Source organism: Micropterus salmoides, unplaced genomic scaffold (genome assembly GCF_014851395.1).
Source record: "Micropterus salmoides isolate LMB-PRFRI ecotype aquatic unplaced genomic scaffold, ASM1485139v1 Ms_hic_scaffold_22, whole genome shotgun sequence".
Classification (NCBI taxonomy): Eukaryota; Metazoa; Chordata; class Actinopteri; order Centrarchiformes; family Centrarchidae; genus Micropterus; species Micropterus salmoides.
Window position 1 is genome coordinate 4,456,037 of NW_024041373.1, and position 23,533 is coordinate 4,479,569.

Sequence of the window (23,533 nt, forward strand, 5' to 3'; positions counted from 1 at the left end):
TAAACAGAAATAAACTCTATTCAATGGAGCAGTGCTGAGGATGAATTTGAGCTTAAGGGTCTGATAGCTTGGGGGGAAAAGCTGCTCTGCAGTCTGGTGGTGTGGCAGCAGAAACTTCTATATGTCTTCCCAGAAGGCAGCAGGGTGAACAGGCTGTGGCTGGGTGGGTACTGTCCTTTAGTATCCTTTGGGCTCTGCAGACACCTCACCTCACCGATATTACTGATGTTCAGGAGATGGGTACCAATGATCTTCTGAGCAGTTTGAATCCCCCCCTGCAGAGCCTCCCAGGAACCTGAAACTGTTCACCTGCTCCACCTCAGCTCCACTGATGGAGACAGGAGTGTGTCTTCATCTCTTTTTTCCTGAAATCAACGATCAGCTCCTTAGTTTTGCTGACGTTGAGCAGTAGCTTGTTCTCTGAGCACCAGTCAAGTTGAGGGTTTCTGTCGTGGGCGTACAGCGTGAACAGGAGGGGGCTGAGCACACGGCCCTGGGGGGCTCCGGTGTTGAGCACTAGAGTGGAGGAGGTGAGTCCACCAATCCGAACTGTCTGGGGTCTGTTTGTGAGGAGGTCCAGTATCCAGCTGCAGAGTGTTGTGTTTAAACCCAGAGTGCTGAGTTTGCTGATCAGCTTCATGGGGAGATTGTGTTGAACACTGAGCTGAAATCCACAAACAGCATTCTGACGTAGGTGTTGTTTTTCTCAAGGTGTGTGAGGGCTGAGTGGAGGGCAGTGGAGATGGCATCCTCTGTGGATCTGTTGGTTCTGAAAGCAAAGTGCTGAGGGTCCAGGCTGGCTGGGATGTTGTTCTTTATGTGCTGAAGAACCAGTTCCTCAAAGCACTTCATCAGAAAGGGGGTAAGAGCCACAGGGTGGCAGTCGTTCAGACCGGACACTGCAGACTTTTTACACTGAACAAAATTATAAATGCAACACTTTTTTTTTGCGTCAAAGATCTAAGACTTTCTCCATGTACACAAAAGGCCTATTTCTCTCAAATAATGTTCACAAATCTGTCAAAATCTGTTAGAGAGCAGTGAGCATTTCTCCTTTGCCGAGATAATCCATCCACCTCACAGTTGTGGCATATCAAGATGCTGATCAGACAGCATGGGGATTGCACAGGTGTGCCTTAGGCTGGCCACAATAAAAGGCCACTAGTCGCTCTCCTGGGTAGTGGCCCCTCTGAACACGCTCCAATCTGTGCTCCCAAAACAGTCCCGCACAGCTGCTGTAGATTCATCTGTCCACACTTTGGCTGTTTTAATTGTTGGTTTGACCCTTTTTTATCAGCTGGGTGTAAGTGGGCAGGAGAAGCAGAGAAATATGATCTGATAGACCAAAATGGGGGCGGGGAAGGCTTTGTAGCTGCCAGAAATATTGGTGTAAACGTGATCCAGTGCATTTGTTCCTCTGGTGGGGATGTGGACATGCTGGTGGAAGTTAGGTAAAAACACATCTGACGTCTGTTTGATTAAAATCAGCAGCAACAATAAAAACACCATCAGGTTGTTTTGTCATGTGACTGCTGATGACTTTATATTTTTTTTTACAAGTAACATTTTCAATGCAGAACTTTTACTGACCACTGGAGAATTTTTAGACAGTGGTATAGTAATTTTTGAGTTGCCCAACACAAAATGCAGGTAATTACATATTATTTTTTATGAAACCATTTGTCAATGCTTAATTTAAGTAAGCATTTGATGCTTTTTATGACTATGATTGCATGACCATTATAATTTACAGGCAATGCTGAAATTATGAATTAATAATAGAATAGTCTATGGGCAGAAAATTAATTCATAACAACTGTGCATACATTAATCATTTTTAATTGATCGTGAAAAAATGGCAAACATTTGCTTAGCTTCTCAAAAGAGGATTTGTTGCTTCTCCTTTTAAATGAAATTGTAAATGTTAATATATTTGGCCGTCAGACTGTTGCTCTGACAAAACAAGCAATTTGAGGCCATTTTTCACTATTTTCTGTCTTTTTTGCAAAGGCTGAAGCCGATAGTAAAAATACATTGCTAGTTGCAGTCCTAGTAAAGGGCCTGTATAATGTCGTCCAGTACAATAAATTCTAGGCTTCATCTGTGAGGCTCTAATGTGCAGTTTTGAGTCAAAGTGTCAGATTCAGCTGCATGCTAATGCTTGAGGGAGTAGTTTGTGGTGTCATTGAACTGGACTGCATCAACTGATGGTTACTTGTCTTTATTTCTGCAGAGCTATTATTTTGGTGTTCCTGTTATTTTGGTCATCCGTTGTTCTCGTTGGCACTTGGTGTTATCGCGGGAGGTGACACAGAGATACGCTAGCTCCGTTTACCTATCGTGTAGCTGACAGAAAGCCCAGCCTGGAGTTCCTCAGCGCTGATGGTGAATAGCCACTGCTGCCGTAACGGGCGGAGGAGAAGAAGCCGCAGAAGGAGTCAGCAGTGGCAAAGGAGTGATAGTTCGGAGTTAGTCTTATAGATTTAGCAGTATTACGTGTATCATCGGATCCTTACAAACCCCAGAAGGGAAGGGAAGGGAAAAATAAGGGAAGATGGCGGCCGCGGCCTCGCCGGGCTCCGGCTCGTCCACCTCCTCAGACTGGATTGTACTGAGAGACGGTTGCCTGCGTTGCGACGAGGTGGGCCTGCGAAGCCTTTCCTACCACCCGGCCCTCAACGCTATCTTGGCCGTCACCAGCCGCGGCAGCATCAAAGTAATTGACGGCACTTCGGGGGCCATTCTCCAGGCTTCAGCGTTGCATGGTAAGCACCGGAGCCCTCTGTCAAGCCCTGACAACAACAGTTTCAGTTTTGACAAACCAACCACTGACTGACAACAGACACTAAACACGACACAGGCTGATTTGTAACCTCAGCTAGCTAACGTTAGCTGATTCTAGCAGTTATATTTGGGCCTTGTTAGATTATTTTTAACATGATTCGTTTCGCCTGTTCTGCTTTTGCAAAAAAATAAAATAAAATCTTTGGACGTCGATTTGTTTGTAGTGTAGAGTAAAAACTAGTGATAATGGAACGCCAGTGTTTGCTACAGTTGACCACATTTGGAACATGACATATCTACCATGCAAGCTATTGGCTAGCAAGTTAAATTAGCACAACGCTAGTTAGCCGGGCAACCTTCCCTGTCATTCTAGTGGTCAGTCACGATATACAGTTTACAACGCACGATTCCTATCCTGGACACCCGGAGTAGCACGCCTAATGTTACTTAGTTAAGTCAGTGCAGTGTGTTAATGTGAATTACTGTGATAGCCACTAAGCTAGCTAGCTGCTATATAGCTTATTAACTTTACAGTTTATCGTGCAAGTCATTTTAAGGCATAGGTGTGATGCTGAAAGTAAACTGAATTGATGCTGTAGAGTTGGTGTAACGTTAATGGAACCATGTTTGCTTTCTGGGCTAACTTGACTAATTCAGTCGAGTAAGCAGCCTACTTGTCTTGTTGATGTTACATGTCAGCACGCAGTGTCCTGTCACAGTGTACTGACAGTAGCGTTAGATTGCATACCAGGTTCCCCAAGAGTTTTCTCAAGCTGCTCTCCGTGCTCACTTGCAATCTACAACGTTGATCACTGTCCTCTGCTTTGTTTACACACCGTACCATGTGTGATAGTGTTGTTAAAGTTATGAAAGAGAAATGAATGAACACATACACTGCATTTACTATGATTTTAGAGTAATTCTTGGAAGGGGAGGTATCCTCCACAGCCAGTACTCTAGTTTTAGTTAATAAAGCTGTCGACTGTAAACAGTATTACTACACCCACAGTTGCTTACAAACTATCTCTATATACCTCTTGTTATTTTGCACTGACTGTTGAGTTTGATAGGCTGCAGCCGACTTAAGGTTTGTAACAGATGGCCAACTTTTTTTGTGGAAGTAGGAGATACATCTGTGTTTGATGGAATACCCATAAGTCTTACAAACAACCACCACATCCATTTAGGTTTTTAGAGGAACGTTTATGCAGCAAATAGCTAATGTTAATAGAATATTGCTACGTTGCATGTTCATAGTGTACATAAAAGTAACACTACACCTTCTGAAAGGGAAAGGGAGATATTCAACAGATAGACTCACTGAGCTGTTGATCTTCACTTTACTTTCAGTTCATTTTCAGCTCCCTGTTTTCAAGTAAGAGCTGATGCTGTGTGAGTCAGCCTGTCGTCGTGATGAATAGAAGGTTCAGCCTTCTCTGGGTGGAGGTTATATTATATCCAGATCTGTTTCATACCTTGTTTTGGGGGGGGGGCACATTGCTGTCCATGCTGTCCATGTCATCTGTTTTGAGACTCATTAATAGAGGATGACAAACCCAAAGACAGAATGGAAACAGACACAGTGTTTGGATGGTTGAAAGGTTTCCATGTAGTTGTGGAATTTACATTGTATAGTCTTTTCCTGTGGAAAAACTAACGTTCATGATCAAAGCATATTTACTTCTCTGCATTTATGCTACGCCTACCCAGTTCATGTTCCAAAATATCCCAACAGATAAAATATGTCACACAGTGAATGTGACTGCTAACAAAGCAGAGCAACTAATGCAGTAAATCAGTATTCCGCTTAGTCCAACAACACTCAAGTCTGGGGGAAATAATAATAATCCAATATTGCTGCAAAAGAGAAAACAAGCACTTTGTTATTATCTCTTGTTAACAATTTACAGATGTACCTTTAAAATATAACCTGCATTCTTTGCTAATTATAGGATTATGAAAGCCAGAAATCTTGTTTTGCTTTCATTTTGTTGTAGTTTATGCTCCTGTGAAATTGGCCAAGGATATCAACCTAAAAAGATACCAGTGATTATTATTTCATTACAATACCTGAAGTTGCCCTTTACCAATTATACCAAAACTCTCTGCCATTCATAAACTGAAAGCCCTCTCTGTTGCTCCTCTTCTTCTGTTACTGCTTTACAAAGACATAATTCAGTCCATAATACTGTACTGTGCCTGCTGTTTCCTCACCATGATGTCTGTCTCCAGCAAGAACAAGTTGTCTCATAGCACACACATTGCTTCCAAAATCTTTGCTCTCCCAATCCCCTGCAGTGTTTTCCCTAGGGTTGAGTTGTAGCAGCAAGGCTCTGCTTTATATCTGCATATAAAACACCACTAAAACAGACACATATGGGTCTCTGAAATTTTATTATATACCAAGAAATAGTTTTGGAACAGATATAGAAGTGGGGATAAAAAGTTGGAGCTGTTTACAGTGGAGCCAGTTGTTGGCTGATTGATTCTTAATTCTCTTTGGTGAACTTGCATCACCACAGTGCTGTATTATCAAACGGTGTTAATTTACTAAAATTTAATGAGCTCTTTAATGATACATAAACACGTATGATGTATCTTTTAAAGAAATCCTTTCCAGATAAAATGTAACATTAATATCTGTTTAAGGGCATCTGTCAGTTGCCTTTGACATTGACAGCTTTCGCTGATGACCTGGATATAAAGCGTTCGTAGAGCAAAATAATATACTGTAAATCTCATTAATCACTCGCATGGCACGCACTACAGAACATGATCCTGGACTACCCATTTTGCACTTGACTTCCACCTTGTCGCATATTGGACACTCAAATGGAAAAGTGGATGTTTTAATAGAAGTTTTGTCCCCTCTGCAAGCAAAAAAAACAAGCAAGAAATGGCAATTTTGACAGATACTGCGATTGCGTTATAAGTCACAATTTTAGTGGGAAAGGTAATTTTGCGTTTCATTTTTATTAAAAAAAATGCTGATGTGACTTGCTGTGGTCTGTTCCAAACAAGCATGTTCCCTCATGTCTGGAAAATATGATTTGTAAGCATCACAATCCTTCATATATAATGGGATGTTGTGACACATTTTACCTTCATCAAAAAATTGCAGCTCCTGTGATTTGACTATTGCATTTGGTCATTTTGCAATTTCACTTAATTGTTCAGCCCCACAAAGTAGTGCAAAATTCCATAGTAAGATCTGTTGGATGTTACATTTACTCATTTAGCTGACGCTTTTATCCAAAGTGACTTATAATTGATATGTCAGAGGTCGCACACCTCTGGAGCAACTAGGGGTTAAGTGTCTTGCTCAGGGACACAATGGTGGATTTCTCATTAGTGGGATCTGCAGGGACAGGTTTGGTTTCAAATTATGGCCGACTGTACTCTTCACTGTGTACACATTTGTTTATGTTGAACTGAAGTATGTGGCAATAACAGCAGCTGGAGAGTCACCTTACCCGTAGATTATGTTGCAAGACGACTGCCACAAGTGATTTGGGATAAAAAACATGACTCGTTTATTGTTTTTATTACATATATATTACATATGTATGCCAAGCCTGGTGTCTTGAAAATAGATGAATAAAAATAATTTGTATGTATGGGCACACTCAGTAAAAGATAATATGGTGTGTTCCCTGGTGAAGGGGAATTTTTACTCACTGGTTAAGGGGCTGAGTGAATCTATGTGCTGTGCGCAGCTCCGCGATGAATGATGATTTTCCTCATATTAAACAGTATGTGGCGGTCAGCATGATATTATGGCGAGTGGTGTTGCCACAAATAAATCAATGAATGGGAAACACTGCAGTGTGGTGCAGGTTGTAGAGACTGTTTTTATGTCATCTCAGTTCTGATAGTGAGTTAGTTAAAATTGCTTTAATATCAGCACATGAAAAACCAGTCGCTGATCATCGATTGCCGATCCACTCAGCACAAGCCTGTGGCCCATTGATATTAATGAGCGTGTGAAATTTTCGTAGCGCCGCTCATAATTCAGCAGCTGAATGAATATGGGGGAAACACTTGTTTATATTCATCAAGAAGTTATTAGTTGAGACAACCTATTAAGTTTCATAAATATTCTGTCCGGTTAATCCAGTGGTTATCAAACTTTTTCTGGCATGCCCCCTTCAGAAACCTATTGAAATAAAAGAAATGCTTCAGGCCTAAGACTGCAACTAACGACTATTTTGGTAGTCAAATAATCTATCCAACTACGTGGATTATGAATTGCACAGTTACTCTGTGGCTCCTATTTAGGTATCGGCTCTTGAATTTAGTGCTAACTAACAATAAAGACAAAGATGAATACGCCATTCAGAAATATTTTGCGATTTAGAAAGTATCGTTCTCCATGGTTGTCTAAAGGTGTGCACTAGGCAGCACATTCTCTAGCCTCAAATGTCGCCATGAGGATGCAACATTTATGATGTGAAGTCGAAGCACATTTGGAATGTGAACAGGATATAATTCTTTGCTGCTCTCAGCGGCATTAGCGGGGTCGCTGTAATTTCAAAATGAGCAGGCCGACAGTGTTTCTGCTGGTAATGTCTTTGCCACAAAGCAAGCTAAATTGGTTTCTGAACGCCTTCATGTACAGCGACTACAATAAAGGATATAAAGTAGTTGTTTTTTTGTTTTTTTTTATCAACTTCTTCCCCACTTTATCGAATACAAAAGTTCAGACATTTGCTGAACATATTAGCTAATTACTACCTACATCTGAGAACATGACTCCACACATATGGAAAAAAGCAAATAATTTCAATAAGGAAGTAATATAAACAAAATCATAAATAAAAAGTGATGGGCTGTCTTGTAAAAGTGTGATAGAAGATTACTTTAAACCAATATTTTTAAATTCAAAACAGGAGCAGATGTAAATAATATTTTGCCAGCAGAATATTCGGTAAGTCAATATTTATAGTCATGTTCTTAGTCTGAAAGAGAGCTCAGCCATGTCATGTGACATGCTTCAGTAAGAACAAACATTACTGGGCCACTATAGAAAGCTGCAGATGAACATTTAATATCCAGGAATTCACATCTGCAACACTGCAAGAGGACCCTGAAGAATGAATGAAATCCAGCCTGTAGAGACTAGAGACACTGATGGTATGAGTGGAAAGGTGGCCAGTCAGACTTGTTTGTCAAAAGAAATGTTTGGTAGATGGCGGAAAGAACATGGTGCTTCCCTGTATTATCATCTCAAAATGCTACTCCACCAAAGCTAAATGTAACTGACGTGTCATGTTTATTGGCTGGTAACTTTGGACCTTGCCTTTTTTCCTTTAAACCTCCTGATCCTGTGTGCTGTCCTCTGTTGCTCTTGCAGCTAAACCTGGCGGTCGTGTCAGGTGTCAGTACTTTCCCGCTGTGGACAAGGTGCTTTTTGTGGACGACTATGCAGTTGGATGCAGGAAGGACCTTAACGGCATCCTGCTCCTGGACACCGCTCTCCAGCCTCCAGTGGCCAAGCCTGAGGATATGGTTCAGCTGGAGCTGCCGGTAACAGAGGTAAGAGAAGGGTGCATATTTTACGGTTCACGCCTTACAGAGATGGTTGTTGTTAACACCAGTTGTTGTGTCTACACAAAAAATCGAGGGGAAAAAAAAAAAGGTTCTTAGATGCATCGCGTTGCAGACATAAAAGATTCTGAATTAATTAACAAATGTCAAAAATTGATTATTTAAATGTTAATTAATAAGGTAATGATGGAACGCAAAAGACAGAACTCTCTGAAGTGGAAGTGCAGCGCCCGGACAGTCCGTGGTGTTCCCCTGTGTTCGGCACACCACTGCTGCAGAATGAATAACCTACTAACACCCTACTAAAATTGAACATGCTCTTTAAGACCACTTGACAACTTCTGATTCTCACTGTCACACTGCGAGAGCACGGTAGCACTCATCGCATGGCTGGCTCCCTGTGTGTCTTGTGTGTGCGTAGTGAATGAGAGAGCGTGTGGTCGAAAGTGACAGTGAAAGTTAGCAGAGTTATTAGAGATATTAGCAGTAAGTTGTCAGTCTGGCAGTTAACGTGCAGTGTATGTCACAGTGTGTAAAAGTCTGTCGTTTCCTCAGCAGCTGGAAAGGGAAGGCAGTTAGCGCTAGCTAACATCTCCCCTGTATAGCACGTGTTTTGGCTGCTATGTAATGCCAGCTAAATCAGTAAAGTAAATGTTAATATTAGCTGTACGTCATTACTACTTACTTGTCCAGGGTTGAGACCATCAGGTACAAGTTAAACTGGTGTACAGCTCTGTTCTGTTCACATACTGTACTTCCTGATAATAGTTAAATAATTTTTTAGCTTTCAGAAGAGTCTGAAAACTGGTTATTAAAGAGAAGGAGGAGAAGCTGTGGTTAGTAAATTAAATGAGGGGAACAAGATTGTCCTTTAAAGCTAAGGAGATGTTTCTTTTAGATTTTAATGTGCAAATTAAATGTTTAGTAATTATTCAGAAATCACATAGAAAAAAAGATGCATCGATAATTGTTTTATAATCGCATCGCAGCTCTCTTCAATTGTAATTGAATCGTGAGGTGCCTAGAGATTCCTACCCCCAGGTTACACTAAGCCTTTTGTTCCACCCTCGGAATCTAAACCTTGGCCAGAATAAGCTGCTCATTCTGAGCATATGAAAGGCTGTTAGAACCTTTGACAACAGTCGCAGAACTGTTGTGTTAATGCTCCCTCAGATTACTTAAGAATTACACAAGCCTTCCTCACACTCACCCACGTCACATCAATAACTGCATATAAAAGCTGAGAAGAGTAGATTAAACCCCTTCATTTTTGTCAAAATGCTCTTGATTACTGTTCATGTTTGACCATATACAGTATTCATCCAAATGCCAAGTAGCCTTTCTTCCTGAAAATGTAACTGCTTTCATGTCTTACTCTTCGGTTGTGTATTTTTTCTCTTGAACTGGCATTTCAACTGCTTTCACAGTACACACCGAAGTCCTCTTCAGTGGACCGTTGCTATGAAAGTACTACTAAGTACTTTACTTCTTTTTTTTATTGTAAGATATTTTGGGGGGCATTTTTCGCCTTTAATAGACAGGATTGTGGTAGGAAACGAGGAGATGGGCCGTAGGGGTGGGAATCACCAGAGGCCCCACGATACGATATTATCACAACATTTATGTTGCGATTCAATTTTATTGCAATTTTAAATATATTGAGATATATTGCAATTTATTACCTTTTTCCAACTTCCAATTAGGTCCCTAAAGTCAACTTTGTCAACATCTGTTTATCTAAAAAGAAACATTTCTCTGTTTGTTCACTTTTTCAGTCCTCTATATGGTCCTGTTAAGTTTTCTAGTGGACTAAAAAAGCAATAGATTTTATTATTCTAGTACCAAAAAGTTAAAACTCCCATCTGCAATTTATATACTAAAATATCGATACTTGGTGTCCGTGTATCGATACAGTATTGCCATGGCAAATATCACGACACTATGCTGTATCGATTTCCCCCCCCCCCCACCCCTAGGGGGCCGCAGGGCTACAGGTTGGATTTCAACCTGGCCCGCTGCAGTAAGGACTCAGCCTTGTACATGCTGCTCTACCAGGTGAGCTAAACTGTGCCCCAAGTTCTTTACTTCTAGTGACATATCAACTATATACTATATTTGTGTATCAACTGTATCTCCAGTTCTTCTACTTGCTGACATCTGAAGTGCTTTCACTACAAACTTGCATGCATACAAAGATTACAGTTTAAGTTCTTTAAATCCTTACACTTGAGCTGTGGGCAGCTGACAGCTCAAATACTTTCTAGGGCTGCACCAAAGGTCATCTTTTAATATTCAAAACTCATATTGAGGTTTTCAGATAAAGCTTTGAATGTCTGTAGTCATATTTTATGTCATCACCCTAAAAAAAATCCTCAGTTTGAATCTTTTTTTTTTTTGTTAAGTAAAGGCATTATGAAGGATTTGTCAGTTACTGTTTGTAAGCGCTCAATACAAAACCCACTGTTCAACCACCAATTATTGAGTCCTTATCTCAGTTCAAATCTCCCAGGAGTCCATCTTTCTGGATCCCAGTAAGCAAAATAGACTTTGAGGTTCAAATCAAAAGTTGGCCAATAAATAAAACCAAGTGAAGCCTCTCCCGTTAAATAGACAAGCTTAGTAAGCCCCCCCGCAGCTTCCGATGCTGGTCAGCAGCAAACTGGCTGTAACCAGGCAGTAACTCAGGACAGACTGGGCCTCTGTCGGACTTGAGTTCGGTTTGAAACGCTGTTTCACAGATATTTCCAGAGCTGACCGGTGGCTGTGTGTGTGACGCAGGCGCCACAATACGCTTAACTTACTACACGTGTCTTTCTGTTGTGCGTTTTTCTGTCCGTCAAAGTGACGGATGGCCCGACGATTTCACCCACCACCAAGTTACCCGCGGGTGGCGTCTGCTACTTTCATTCCCTGTTTGACACTACAGTTTCTGTCGTCAGCTTCTGTCAAGCCTAAGGCCATTGGACAACAACAAGTCAAGGTGCAGCGAAATGTGCAAATTTGATTCTTCCTCTGCAGACTTGTTTACTCTTGCATGTTATGTGACCAGAGCGTAATCACAGCCTTTGCGATTGGAAAATCTCATTTTATGATATCGCGAAAATATCGCAAATGTAATTAATCGTTCGGCCCTAATTCTGAACACTAATTTACACATTTGTCAAAGACTAATGTATTCAAGTTATTTTCTTAACCAAACACTCTTGTACCCTGCTCTTTGCTAATAAGAAAGAGAGAGGAGTGATAACGGATTTATTGCAGTTGGAGCTTAGAAATTATGCCAACCTGGTGTTAGAACAGGCACCGGTGCAATCAAATCACATTTCACATTCACAAACCCTAATTGGTGTAAATATGCAGTTAAATGCTTGCAGTGTAGAGGCTGGCTGTCATTACAGAGGACAGCACTCCAACAAAGCACCGCAAAGTAAGGATCAGATTTGGTTATGTTCTTTAACATATGCCCCAATCGGCACAGATACTGATTCTGAGGATCAGCTCCCGGCGTCTTAAATGTCAACATATTAACTCCTTGTTAATGGAGAGAACGAGTGAGTCAGAGCTCTATGCTAACCTTTTTCCCAAGGAGCACACTAAGAAATTTGGGAGCACAGTGAAAAATGTTCAGGTAAAACAGAGTTTAACAAACTATTTATTATATACATATTTATACTACATGTGTGCTCCTTTTCTTTGTGTTAAACTATGGTGTGAAACCATTAGAGCACTATGGAAGTGAACACCCTTGTGTCTGTACACTCAGCATTGGCCTTAATAATTTGTCAAAGCTTTTTAAAATATTGTTATAACAGATGTTTTGAAAATTTGACATTGAAAACAGCTTTTAAAACACCGATCACTCATCACAAAAATCTTTACCGTGATTGGTGCTTTTGTAGTTTTTGAACCAGGGATGGATTCACAATACCCTAGCAGTACCCACACAACCCACGCCACACCTACTGTAAACAAGACTACTGAACAGTATTACAATAACTTGAGTAAAACAGATGTAAAACAGAACAAGGGGAACAGGAGGAGGCTAGAAGGAGCACATACTGGCAAAGTGGCATCCCGTGCAGTGGAAATCTGCATAGGCTCTTTCCACAACATGGAGGAGAAACTAGTTTAAATGAGAGTATTAGTATTTATATTATAATAATATTAGATAAAAAGTTCAATTTTAATCTAATAGTATACTGTTAGTATGTTAAAATATTAATTTTACTATGCATTGTCATTTTATGTAACAGTATATATAACTATATAGGTCACCACTAGTACAGTATTTATTCCAGTTGGACAAAACAGCAGTTTAATGTTTTCATTCATTAAATCCTTGTGCAAGAAAAATAATTTGTTAATACAACTATCAGAACCATTCATGCAGAACGAGTTCAATATTTGAAAGTTTATTGTAGCACATCAAACTTTGTAATGTCCCGCCCCATCCAGGCTGTGATTGGTCAGTTGACAAAAAGTGAAATTGCTGAGCACATCGATTTTATGAAAAGTTGAACATGTTTCAACTAAAAGGCACCTGATATGGCTATATATCCAGCTAGCCAAATCCACAACCTCCTTATCTTCTCCCTACTGTCTTCTGTCTCACCTCTCCAGCTGCTGATATCTCTCTTTGTTTTTGAAATGAGTGCTCCGGTGACTAGCTGGCTTTTTCCTGCCAGAGTTTCGACAACTCTCATATGACTGACACCAGCTTTGCATCGTGTCCTACCTGCTACTGGGGGCTGGGGTGTTTTTAAACTATGAGCGGTGCTGCAGGCAGAGTGGGGGAGGTTATGGTAGGTTGCGTAGTGTTGTGACATTAAAATAGAAATGACAGTGCAGAGGTGGAAAGTAACAAAGTACAATTACTCACGTTAATGTAATATTTAAAGTATTTTTTTAAATCTGAGATCAGCGCTGACTGCTGTCGTGTAGGCTGCTACAATACGTCTACACAACAGGACAACCATCATTTTCAACAATTTTCTGACAGTGGACCAGTTTGATTTATATAATATAATATTGCAGTGAGTAATGCTGTCAGAAGCCGAGAAAGCGAGGTCAGTGAGAAGCAAACAAGATTTGTTTCAGCTGTACATGTTGCCGACCAGCCTGGCAACTTGGACTGGAGCAAGAGTTTCAGAGTGGTGAGTTATTAATCTGTAACAAAAGTATCTTTCATCCATAAAGTTTTAACTGAGCTCTGTCTCTACATCACAGTAACAACTTTATGTCCACTGACTGCCTGGAGGGTAGCTAGTGTTTGGAGGGGAGAGGAGAGGTGTGCTGCAGCTCACTGTTTTTCCACCGCTGTTTTTGAGGGCGCAAGTAGGTTTCATCCCTGTGACGTCACAGCTGGACTACAAACGTAGTTTGTTTCACAAGTTTTCTGTGGGAGATGGGAACTCCCTTTGGGCTGGACTTTGGGCTTTTTCACTTTGCAAACCTGTTACATGCACAAAAAAGGAATATAACTCAATAAAGAAGAGGGGGAAAGGGCAAAAAGCATAATACCACCTCTTTAATGCCAATCAGACTTACATTTACAGTAAGAGATTTTAAACGTCACTCCTCAGTGAACTCCTTGACTGCAGGTCTGAGGGCATTTTCTAGTTATGCCTTTGTAGCAGCCTGTGTAGATTTATCATTATGGATTTACGCCTACTATGTTTAAGGAGTCTGTTCACACTGATACAAGCTAATAAACATTAATTTTGCAAAAGTTGAAAATGTTAAACATTAATATGGCAATTACAAATGTTTTTGAAAGTCCAGCCCCCACAGTGTCTGCTTAGAAAAATTCGTGCCCTTGAACAAATGTAGTTGAGGACCCCTGATGTAGAGTCAGTTAAATAATAGTCTACTTCATTTGGTGGTTAAAAAAGAGTTTTCATAGTTTGGTAAGATGCTTTGCTCCAAATAGCCAAATCGGTGCACGACAATGTTGGTTGGCATTAGCAACTTGCAGGTAACTAGTTATTTATTATACTAAAACTTATGTTGTCCCATTAAAATTACATCCAGTTTGAATGTATATAGGAATAAGACTTCATATATAGTCCAGTGTTTCCTGTTTTCCCAGTCCAGTGTGGCCCGCCAGAGTCTAATCTGTTGCGCCACAGTTTCCTAATGAAGTGAAAACATTCCCAAACTTCTCATTATAACATAAAATGTCCTTGTCCTTATCTGTCAAACAAGCTAAAATTGAAAGCACGGTATGGCTTTGTTCCCTTATCAAATCGCAATTTAGATAAGTATAATAGGCCTACATGAATATTAAATCAATATAAATAAGTTATTTCAGTAGGTTAAAAAAGTAACTAAGTAACTTTTAACTTGGAAGGAGTGGGCTAGAATATATTTGTCTGTAAAAAAGACTTGTCACTAATCAGCACTGTACATGTGTACATGTTTGTTTTTATCATGACATGATGGTTTACAGGACTACAGACTCTGTACAGTACTGCTTAGAAACAAGAAGCCAACAAAAAACACTCCCAGTTCACTAAACTTTAAATGAAATATTATCCCAACGTCACTGTTCATGGAAATGTCTTTCTCCCGGTAATGTGACTTTTTCAACTTAGTCATCATCTTTCATTTGTCACCTCTTTTATAGCCACATTTCCTTCAGCCAATAAGGTTTGGATCTGTAAATTATCAACTCAGTGCGACTTGGTCGCGCACTGTATTACTTGGTCAGAGATGAGGAAGAAAATGCATTTGAAGGATAGGTTTACAATTTTTACAACCATACTCTCATGCACTCAAAGCATTTGTTTGCTGTGATTATTGCTCTTGTTGATGCCACTATAAAATTCCTTCCTAATGCTCTTTCAGTGTTCATTTAGTGGCCTCTTTAGTTAGGTTAATTTGCTGAATGAATCTACTAACTGGTGTATGGAAGATTTTATTGGACTTTAATATTTGTAACCCACAGAAAACAATCCACAAATGTGTACTATAATGCACAGATATTTCACTATCTACAAATACGTATTTTTACATTTGTGATGTGTAAAATCATATCCCCAAAAATACAGACTTCTACACACAAAACTTCCTTTTTCCGCATTTGTGGAATGTTGTCCACTCTGTACCACAGAGATCTGTAAATGTGAGAGCAGTTTATTAGCTACACCAGCAGGTGGCGGTAGTGACTTTGCCTCTCATGAGTTGTAAGAATATCCACTGCAGTACCCAGGGTCATCTGTAGGAGATAACAACTTCTGCCACCACTGGACTCTACTCAGTCTAAATTTTTCTATACAAGTGTATATGGTTTACTATTGAATACTTTATCACTGTATTTGTTTTACATTTATATTTAAAGAAATATGAGCCTGAAAATTGTGTTTGTAGTAAAATGTTACACCTTCCTGTCAGAGCTACGATTTTACATAACACAAATGTAATAATACATGTTCTGGGTAGTGAGATATTTGTGTATATTTTTTTTACAGATCTCCTCAGTACACATTGGACAAAATTCCACAAATGTGTAAAAAGAAGGTTACAAATGTAACGTGACCCACAAATTGACAGAAAACAATCTGCAAATGTGCAAAAACCTTTGTGTAGAAGTCACTCTGTATTTTTGTGGAGAAGATTTTACACATAACAAATGTAAAAATACATATATGTAGATATTGAAATATTTGTGGATTGTTTTCTGTGGGTTACAAATATTAAAGTCCAGTAAAATCTTCCATACTGGTGTGTGACAAAAGTCACATTGTCATGCATCAAATGGCTTAACCTATGAAATCATTCTGTTATAAAGGCAGAAGACCGTACCAGTGCCTGACCAGGCAGTTATAACTGTAATTAATGTGTGTGTGTGTTTGTCTTTTCAGGCCCAGCAGATGCTGTCGGCTTGTCAGGAAAAGATTGATGTGTCCAACACAGAAGGCTATGAACTCTTTATCACCCAGCTCAAAGAAGGCCTGAAGAATACCTCACACGAGACTGCAGCCAATCACAAAGTGGCCAAGGTTAGTCTAAAAGCCTTTGCTTTTGTTTTGTTACATCCTGTATGATTAGAGGCTTACTGTTTGCGTTCATATCAGCTGTACATTAGTGACATATTAGGGCTTTTAATTTGGCTATGGCACCTGAGAGTCAAGACCAGTGTCTCAGTATGTGGACATCACGTGAGGAGATCATGTGATAGTAGCCAGTGGAGGAAAACTCATTCAGAGTATTTCATTATGCTTGTTCCTGTGCCTTTTGGTTTTTGTGTTCTCCCTCAGTGCTGTTACAGCATTTGTGAAAAATAAGAGCAGCATTTATTATAGGCTAGGGTCTGCTAGGTGAAGAGCCATGTCAGACCTAAATCTTCCTTACACAGTAGTATTAGCACCTTTATAACAGATTGCAGTCCAGTGCTAAAACCATCAGGTCATGCTATTTCTTGACCAACAGCAGTCTTAAGCAAGGATTATGCTTTCTGTGTCTGCAAGTATGCTTGGGTCCGCGTGATGAAAAATATCGTCATCAAAGTGGGTATGCAAAGGGTTTGTGCGGAAATCCTCACGCCAACTATGCTACAAGGGCACTAACCGATCTACTGCATGTGTGGAACGAGTCCGCCAAGCTGACTCCAGAGAGGAAACATTTTACACTTCTCCAAAATGTCTTTCAATTTAGTTTTCTGAAGCCTCATGGAAAAGGTGATTCTTTCCATTACAAAAATTTCATAAATTAATATCATACCAGTCCTCTTTAGATGGGGCGTCTGGCTTAAGCTATTTCTTTGTAATTGCTTTTCCTGCAGCTACACTCAATGTCTTGTTTTAATATTTATAGATGTTGAGTGTGCCATCCCAAAAAGGAGTTCATCCCAGTTGAAAGTAATTTTTGGTTTGAAAATAGTCACCAATTCTGTGTAAGTCTTATGCCAAAAATTTACTTTTGGACCAGCCCAGAAGAAGAGGTGGTGATTTGCTTACAGGGAGCCACAATTTGTGGTACAAAAAAACTTTTAATAGGTCAAAAGAGGTCTTCAAATGCCTTTTGGCTCTCTAACATAGAGCTGTTCATGTGATGGTGTACCTGAAGAAATCTAAAAAAAGTGCCTGAATGTTGCTCAGTCTCCTGGTTAAAAGAAGTCCAGTATGAGAAGTCCAATTAGACCACCCCTTATAGCTCACATTAGGCCTGAACGATTAATCGTTTTCAAATCGAAATTGCGATTTGAAAGAACGCGATTAGCTAATCGTGAATCGGACCCCGAACAGTCATGCAGTTAAAAATTAATTCTGTTGTCACCCTTTTGCGACAGACCAGCTCGCCAGTCACAAGCGCCATGTGAACTAGAGGATAATGTGGGATAATGGCGTCAGACGAACAGACAGAGGCAGTGGCTGTGTCGAGGTTTTGTCTGGCGTCAACTCAAAGTGAAGTGTTTTGAACAGCAGCCGAGCCCACGTTGTTGACGTGTTGTTAATTTGTATTTTTGTGTGCTTCAACTACGGATAACGGCTCTCTGTGAGCCCGTTCTGATCCGCTCTTTGCAGGCTGCATATCCTACATGGAGCATTTCAGAATCGGAGCGTTTTGCCTGCCTGATTTTGCTGACTTGTTCAGATTTTGTTAATTTGTTCAGCTGTCCTTGATTTTTGTGTTTCTACTATGGTTAAGTAGGCTGCGTAGTTAAAAATCCTTTTTGTCTGTTTTAACTGTGTTTATTGTTGATATACAATCAAGAGTCTGCACAGTGTGTTTTATTTTGAAAATTGACCGGATCGTCTCTATTGTTCTGTGTCTGTCTTCCTGCCTGGTTCATGTTCTCTGTGCTGCTTGACCATCAAAAATAGACTGGCAGTGAATATTGAACCTTAAGCTAAACTTTAAAAAAAAACAACTAATAAATAATATCTGGCAGAAAAATCCCTATTAGATTTCCCCCCCAAATCGTTCAGCCCTAGCTCACAGACAGTTTGCTGGGGGTAAAGTCAGATTGATGAGATCATGTGTCTGTCAGATATCAGTGCTTGTGTGAATGTGTCCCCAAGGAGAGTTTTGAACGGACTCCTTGTTGCAGCTGCGTTACTGTGTAACGATGACACTAACCTGTCTTCATGTACTGAAGTGAACTTGTACCAGTGTCTTCTTCAGAAAATTACATTTTCTACTACTTACTAATACTTTCTCTTTCACTACTCTTAAATCAGTCTCTCTTCTCTCTGTGACCTTTTGCTTCACCGTCCTTCTTTCAGTGGGCGACGGTGACCTTCCATCTTCCCCACCATGTGCTGAAGCTGGTGGCCAGCGCCATCGTCAATGAGCTGAAGAAGATCAACCAGAACATAGCTGCCTTGTCTGTGGCCTCATCCATCATGGACAGGCTCTCCTACCTCTTGTCAAGCGCCAGGCCTGAGCTTGGGGTGGGCCCCGGGCGCTCTGTAGATAGGTGAGTAAGCAGGGAAACAAATAACAATTGTCTTTTGAAGTATCATTCAACTGAATGGTAGAAGTTGTGAGGCTGTGGACAGTGTTATCTAAATGAGCTGTATGGATTGAATACAGTTTTGGTTTGCCAGTTTTATCTTACAGTGTTACCTTTTGATATCTTTAAACATTTTAAGTCACTTCAGCATATTTTAAACATTGTTTAACTATTAGGATGTATTTTTCATGTGCAGAATTGAGGTATTTCAATAGAGAAATGTTCTGTCTGAGAGATTTATTTATTTATTTGTGCACAGAAATGACATTTTCTTTACATCAGCAATAATAAGCCAACAGTTTTCTTGCCCGTTGGCCAGGTTAATCCAGCCCTGCCATTTAGGCACTGACTTTCAGTGTTCCTTTACAGATAACATTTGAATAGCATTTAAGATTGTTCAGGGGACAATGTGTGATCTATGATACACAACATGCATGTACAAAACAGGTACAGTGATACATTCCACACTAGCATAGTGAATACTGGGCTTGTTTCTAAAATGTGGTGTTCCCCACAGATCTCTGATGTACAGTGAGGCCAACAGGAGGGAGACATTTACATCGTGGCCACATGCTGGGTACAGGTGGGCTCAGCCTGATCCCATGGCTCAGGCAGGGTTTTACCACCAGGTAGGTTCTGAGAACTCAGGGGAGCCACTAGTCTGTAGGCGTAAAGACTGTTTACATGTCTTTACAGTCATACACATTCATAATATTTGCATGCAGTCAGTGGGCTATATGCCTGCAAGGTAGAGCATGTTTTCAATTTCAGGTCACTGCAAGATTATCTCTCTAATGAAGAGGGTATTCTGTGTGTGTGTGTGTGTGTGTGTGTGTGTGTGTGTGTGTGTGTGTGTGTGTGTGTGTGTGTGTGTGTGTGTGTGTGTGTGTGTGTGTGTGTGTGTGTGTTTGATTATGTCAGGAACTGTTTATACATTAGACTTAAAACAACAACGATGTGGTGGTCAGTTGTTGAAACGGAAGTTATCGTCTCCACGCAGGCTGAATATCTAGCAGTGTCTCCACCGTTGTCATGTTGATTCAGTGCTGTAGGTCAGAAGATGGCAAATAAGTTTGATAATTTAAAATAATTTTTGGGTTCCCAGTTAGCTCAGTCTATTGTGCACAGGCCTTTCAAGCGAAGGGTTGTGTGTTCGGTCCCCCCTTATGCAAATATATTTTTATTATTGTTGCCTCACAGCAAGTTCAAAACCCGGTTTCCTCTGCCTTTCTGTGTGGAGTTTGCATGTTCTCCCCGTGTCTGCGTGGGTTCTCTCCGGGTGCTCCGGCTTCCTCCCACCATCCAAAAACATGCGGACTAGGCTAATTGGTGAACCTAAATTGTCCTTAGGTGTGAGTGTGACTGGTTGTTTGTCTATGTGTGGCTCTGCGATGGACTGGCGACCTGTCCAGGGTGTACCCCGCCTTGTGCCCGATCTCAGCTCTTCTCATTCAGGGGAATTACGTTACGCTTTTTCAAGAGGTGTGTCAAGCAAGCTACAGACTCTATTAAACTATTAACTATTAAATGTCTATAAGAACTAAACTTATGTTGTAAAAGCTGCTGTAGGTATAACCAATGTGACGCACATTTTGAACAAAAACACACTGGCCCCTGTGAACAGGCACTACACTAGTTCAGTTAGAATCAGAATAAGCATTATTGCCATGTAAGTTTACACATAAAAGGAATTTGCTTTGGTATTTTGGTGCATAACTATAAACATAGTAGGTAATAAATGCGTGATTAAAGCTAGTACTGCAAGTCAAGAATCAAAGTGCAAAAATATACAGGATGAGTAAAATGTGTTGTAAAGAGTGGGTTAAAGAGGCTTGAGAGTCAGTGGGATTCAGGCCTTGATGAGGCCAGCTGAAGAAACTGTTCTCCTGCCGGAGGGGAGTGTCAGAAACAGTTGGGGTGGGAGGGGTCAGCCACAATCTTTCCTGCACGCTTCAGAGTCCTGGTCCTAGAAGGATGGAAGATTGTGGAAGGCATGGAATGGAAGCCAATCACCTTCTCTGTAAAACGGATGATACGCTGCAGCCTGCCCTTGTCCCTGGCAGTGGCAGCAGCGTACCAGATGGTGATGGAGGAGGTGATGATGGACTCAATGATGGCGGTGTAGAAGTGCACCATCATTGACTGGTTGAACTTCCTCAGCTACTGCAGGAAGTACATGGGCTTTCTTAGTGAGGGAGCTGGTGTTCAGTAGTGTTATAGCACTCGAGACCGGTGTTAAGACTACTTTTTGATGGTCTTGGTCTCGTCTCGGACTCGACCACATTTGTACTCGGTCTTGTCTCGGACTGGGGGCTCAGTAAAGGCCATAACTTTGGGAATATCAATAAATTGCTTTTGCATTGTCTGATTTGTTAACATCCTAACTTTAATTGGATGTAAAATGTATTTGCTTCAATTGCACCCAATAACCCTAATTAAAAACCTATTGTTCCCGTTAACGACTGTCCCCCCTACCCGGGATACTTGATTTCAGCTCTTAGCGTTTGTATATGGGTGTTTTTAATGGGAATGTGGATCTTTCAGATCAGTTTGAGTACTACCTATGATCTCGTTCCACATTTTATTGTGTGTCCTGTAATGTGGGGAACTGGTCTTGGTCTTGACTTGGTCTTGGTCTCGACTTGGTCTCGGCCCCTAAAAGTCTTGGTCTTGTCTCTGTCTCGATAAACTCTGGTCTTGGTCTCTGTTTGGGCGGTCTTGACTACAACATTAGTGTTCAGCTCCCACTTGAGGTCCCATGAGATGATGGTGTCCAGGAAGCTGAAGGAGTCCACAGTGGCGACTGTGGAGTCACATAGCGTGATGGGGGGAGGGTGGCCTAGGCTCTTCCTGAAATCCACTACCATCTCCACTGTCGGTGTAGAGCAGTGGTAGTTCTGGCTGCATCAGGTCACCAGAGGGTCAGTCTCCCACCTGTAGGTGGTAGGGGGTGCAATGGATCACAAAACTCACAGATCAGATCATTTTTCAGATCAGCAAAAAAAAGGTTAGATTAATTTAGGTTAAATTAATTTTTAAAATGTGCTGCTCTGATATAGCCGCCTCTTTGTCTGTAGTCACCATTCTGTCTCGGTGTCCCACCCACAGCATTTTCTGAGTGGATAACACTGGCCTCAAAGCAAGATGGTCCTGGGTTCAAACATCTGTCCATCTGTGTGCTGAACTGTGGGGTATGGGGTCCAGAGACATGTTTTCCCAGCCTTACGTGCTGCCTCCTGTCAGACAGAAAGTCTGCGATCCATCTGCAGGTGGATTCAGGCACACCCAGGCTTGTCCTGCAGCAGAGCTGGGATGATGGTGTTCCACAGCTGAAATCCACAAACGGGATCCTGGCATAGGTTCCTGAGGGAGTCCAGGTGCTGGAGGATGAAGTGAAGGACCGTGTGGGTCCAGGAGTGGGTCTGTGATGGATTTGAGGTGGGATAACACAAGGCACTCAAAAGACTTCATTACCACAGAGGTCAGGGCGGCGAGTCTGAAGTCATTTAGTCCTTTTTTGGGGACGGGGATGATGGTGGAGGTTTTGGAGAGGGCAGTGGCATGTCTCCAGAGAGGTGTTGAAGATGTCAGATGTTAGAGGAAGAAAAAGATTGTAACGATGGAGACAACTCTTGTTGAAACTCATGTCCTTTGGTGTTGTGCAAACAGCCTATGGCAATAGCAAGCTCTGTACTGAGTGTTCAGCGTCTGTGCAAAGGAACAGTAAAGTTAAAGGTTCAGTGTTTCACATTTAGTGGCATCTAGCTGTCAGTCTACCACTCCCCGCCCAAAGAGCGTAGGACAGCTACGGTGGCTGACACAGCACAAAAGGTATCTCTTGTGAGACAGCAGAGAGTAGCCAGTCAAGAAATGAGGTTTCTTTAGGTAGATATATTTAGAAATTATATTTGCTTAATTATTCAGTAAAACCATATGTTACTGTGACTTGGCCACTGACAGATAACATGGAAAATGTAAAACAAGAGTGTGAAACACTTTCACTGTTTCTGCACCACAGTCCATTATAAACCACACTTTAGATAAAGTTTCACCAAAAACGCCCGCCAACAGTAATATCTCTCTACCAGATTATGGTGCTTTGATAGCAGCAAAAACAGTTACTCACATAATCACTTCCTCTTTAGTGATTTTGCCTGCCAAATAAATGCGCAAGAACATTTTTTGCTGCAATGCTTGAATTGAGAGCTTTTACTTTGAACAATTTGAACATTGAAAGAGTCTGTAGCCTGCTTGACACACCTCTGAAAGAGCCGTCAGAAAACGTGATTCCCCTAAATGTCCTCTGCCTGGAGATACTGGGGAAATGAAAAAGCGGCACATGTTTTGTCATGAGCCAGAGAAACGGTCACTGCAGAATTAATTTGTGCAAGAGGGGAAAAAAATCTCCCAACGTGGGACTGAACACGCAGCCTTCTAGGTGAGAGTCTTGTGCTACCAACGGAGCTAACCGAACATTGTATTTTCCGACCCCTGCTGTATATTATTACTTCTTCTTCAAACATACGTATTCAACGTAGTGATGAAGTAAGTCTACACTGGCAGAATTCCACAAGAAGAAGAGAATTCCACAAGAAGAAGAACGTAGTGACGAAACGCGCTCTGTAGCGCCGTTTGTCCGTTTACAGCTACTGTAGAAACATGGCGGCGCAACATGGCGACGTCCACAGAAGGGGGGACCCGCACTTATCTAGATAGAAATGTCTCATTCTACGGTAATAAAAACAT

At 41.1% G+C, this 23,533-nt stretch overlaps 1 protein-coding gene across 9 annotated transcripts in view; it reads left to right on the forward strand.

Moving 5' to 3' along the window:
- The first annotated feature begins 2,317 nt into the window (after positions 1 to 2,317).
- birc6 (baculoviral IAP repeat containing 6) overlaps positions 2,318 to 23,533 on the forward strand; it is a 135,927-nt gene continuing 114,711 nt past the window's right edge. For all 9 annotated transcript variants that reach the window (XM_038737598.1, XM_038737605.1, XM_038737601.1 and 6 more), the window contains exons 1-5: positions 2,318 to 2,765; positions 8,138 to 8,319; positions 16,194 to 16,331; positions 18,558 to 18,751; positions 19,305 to 19,416. In XM_038737598.1, the coding sequence (XP_038593526.1) occupies positions 2,555 to 2,765; positions 8,138 to 8,319; positions 16,194 to 16,331; positions 18,558 to 18,751; positions 19,305 to 19,416 (837 nt within the window). In that variant the 5' untranslated portion in view covers positions 2,318 to 2,554. The remainder of the gene's footprint in view (positions 2,766 to 8,137; positions 8,320 to 16,193; positions 16,332 to 18,557; positions 18,752 to 19,304; positions 19,417 to 23,533) is intronic.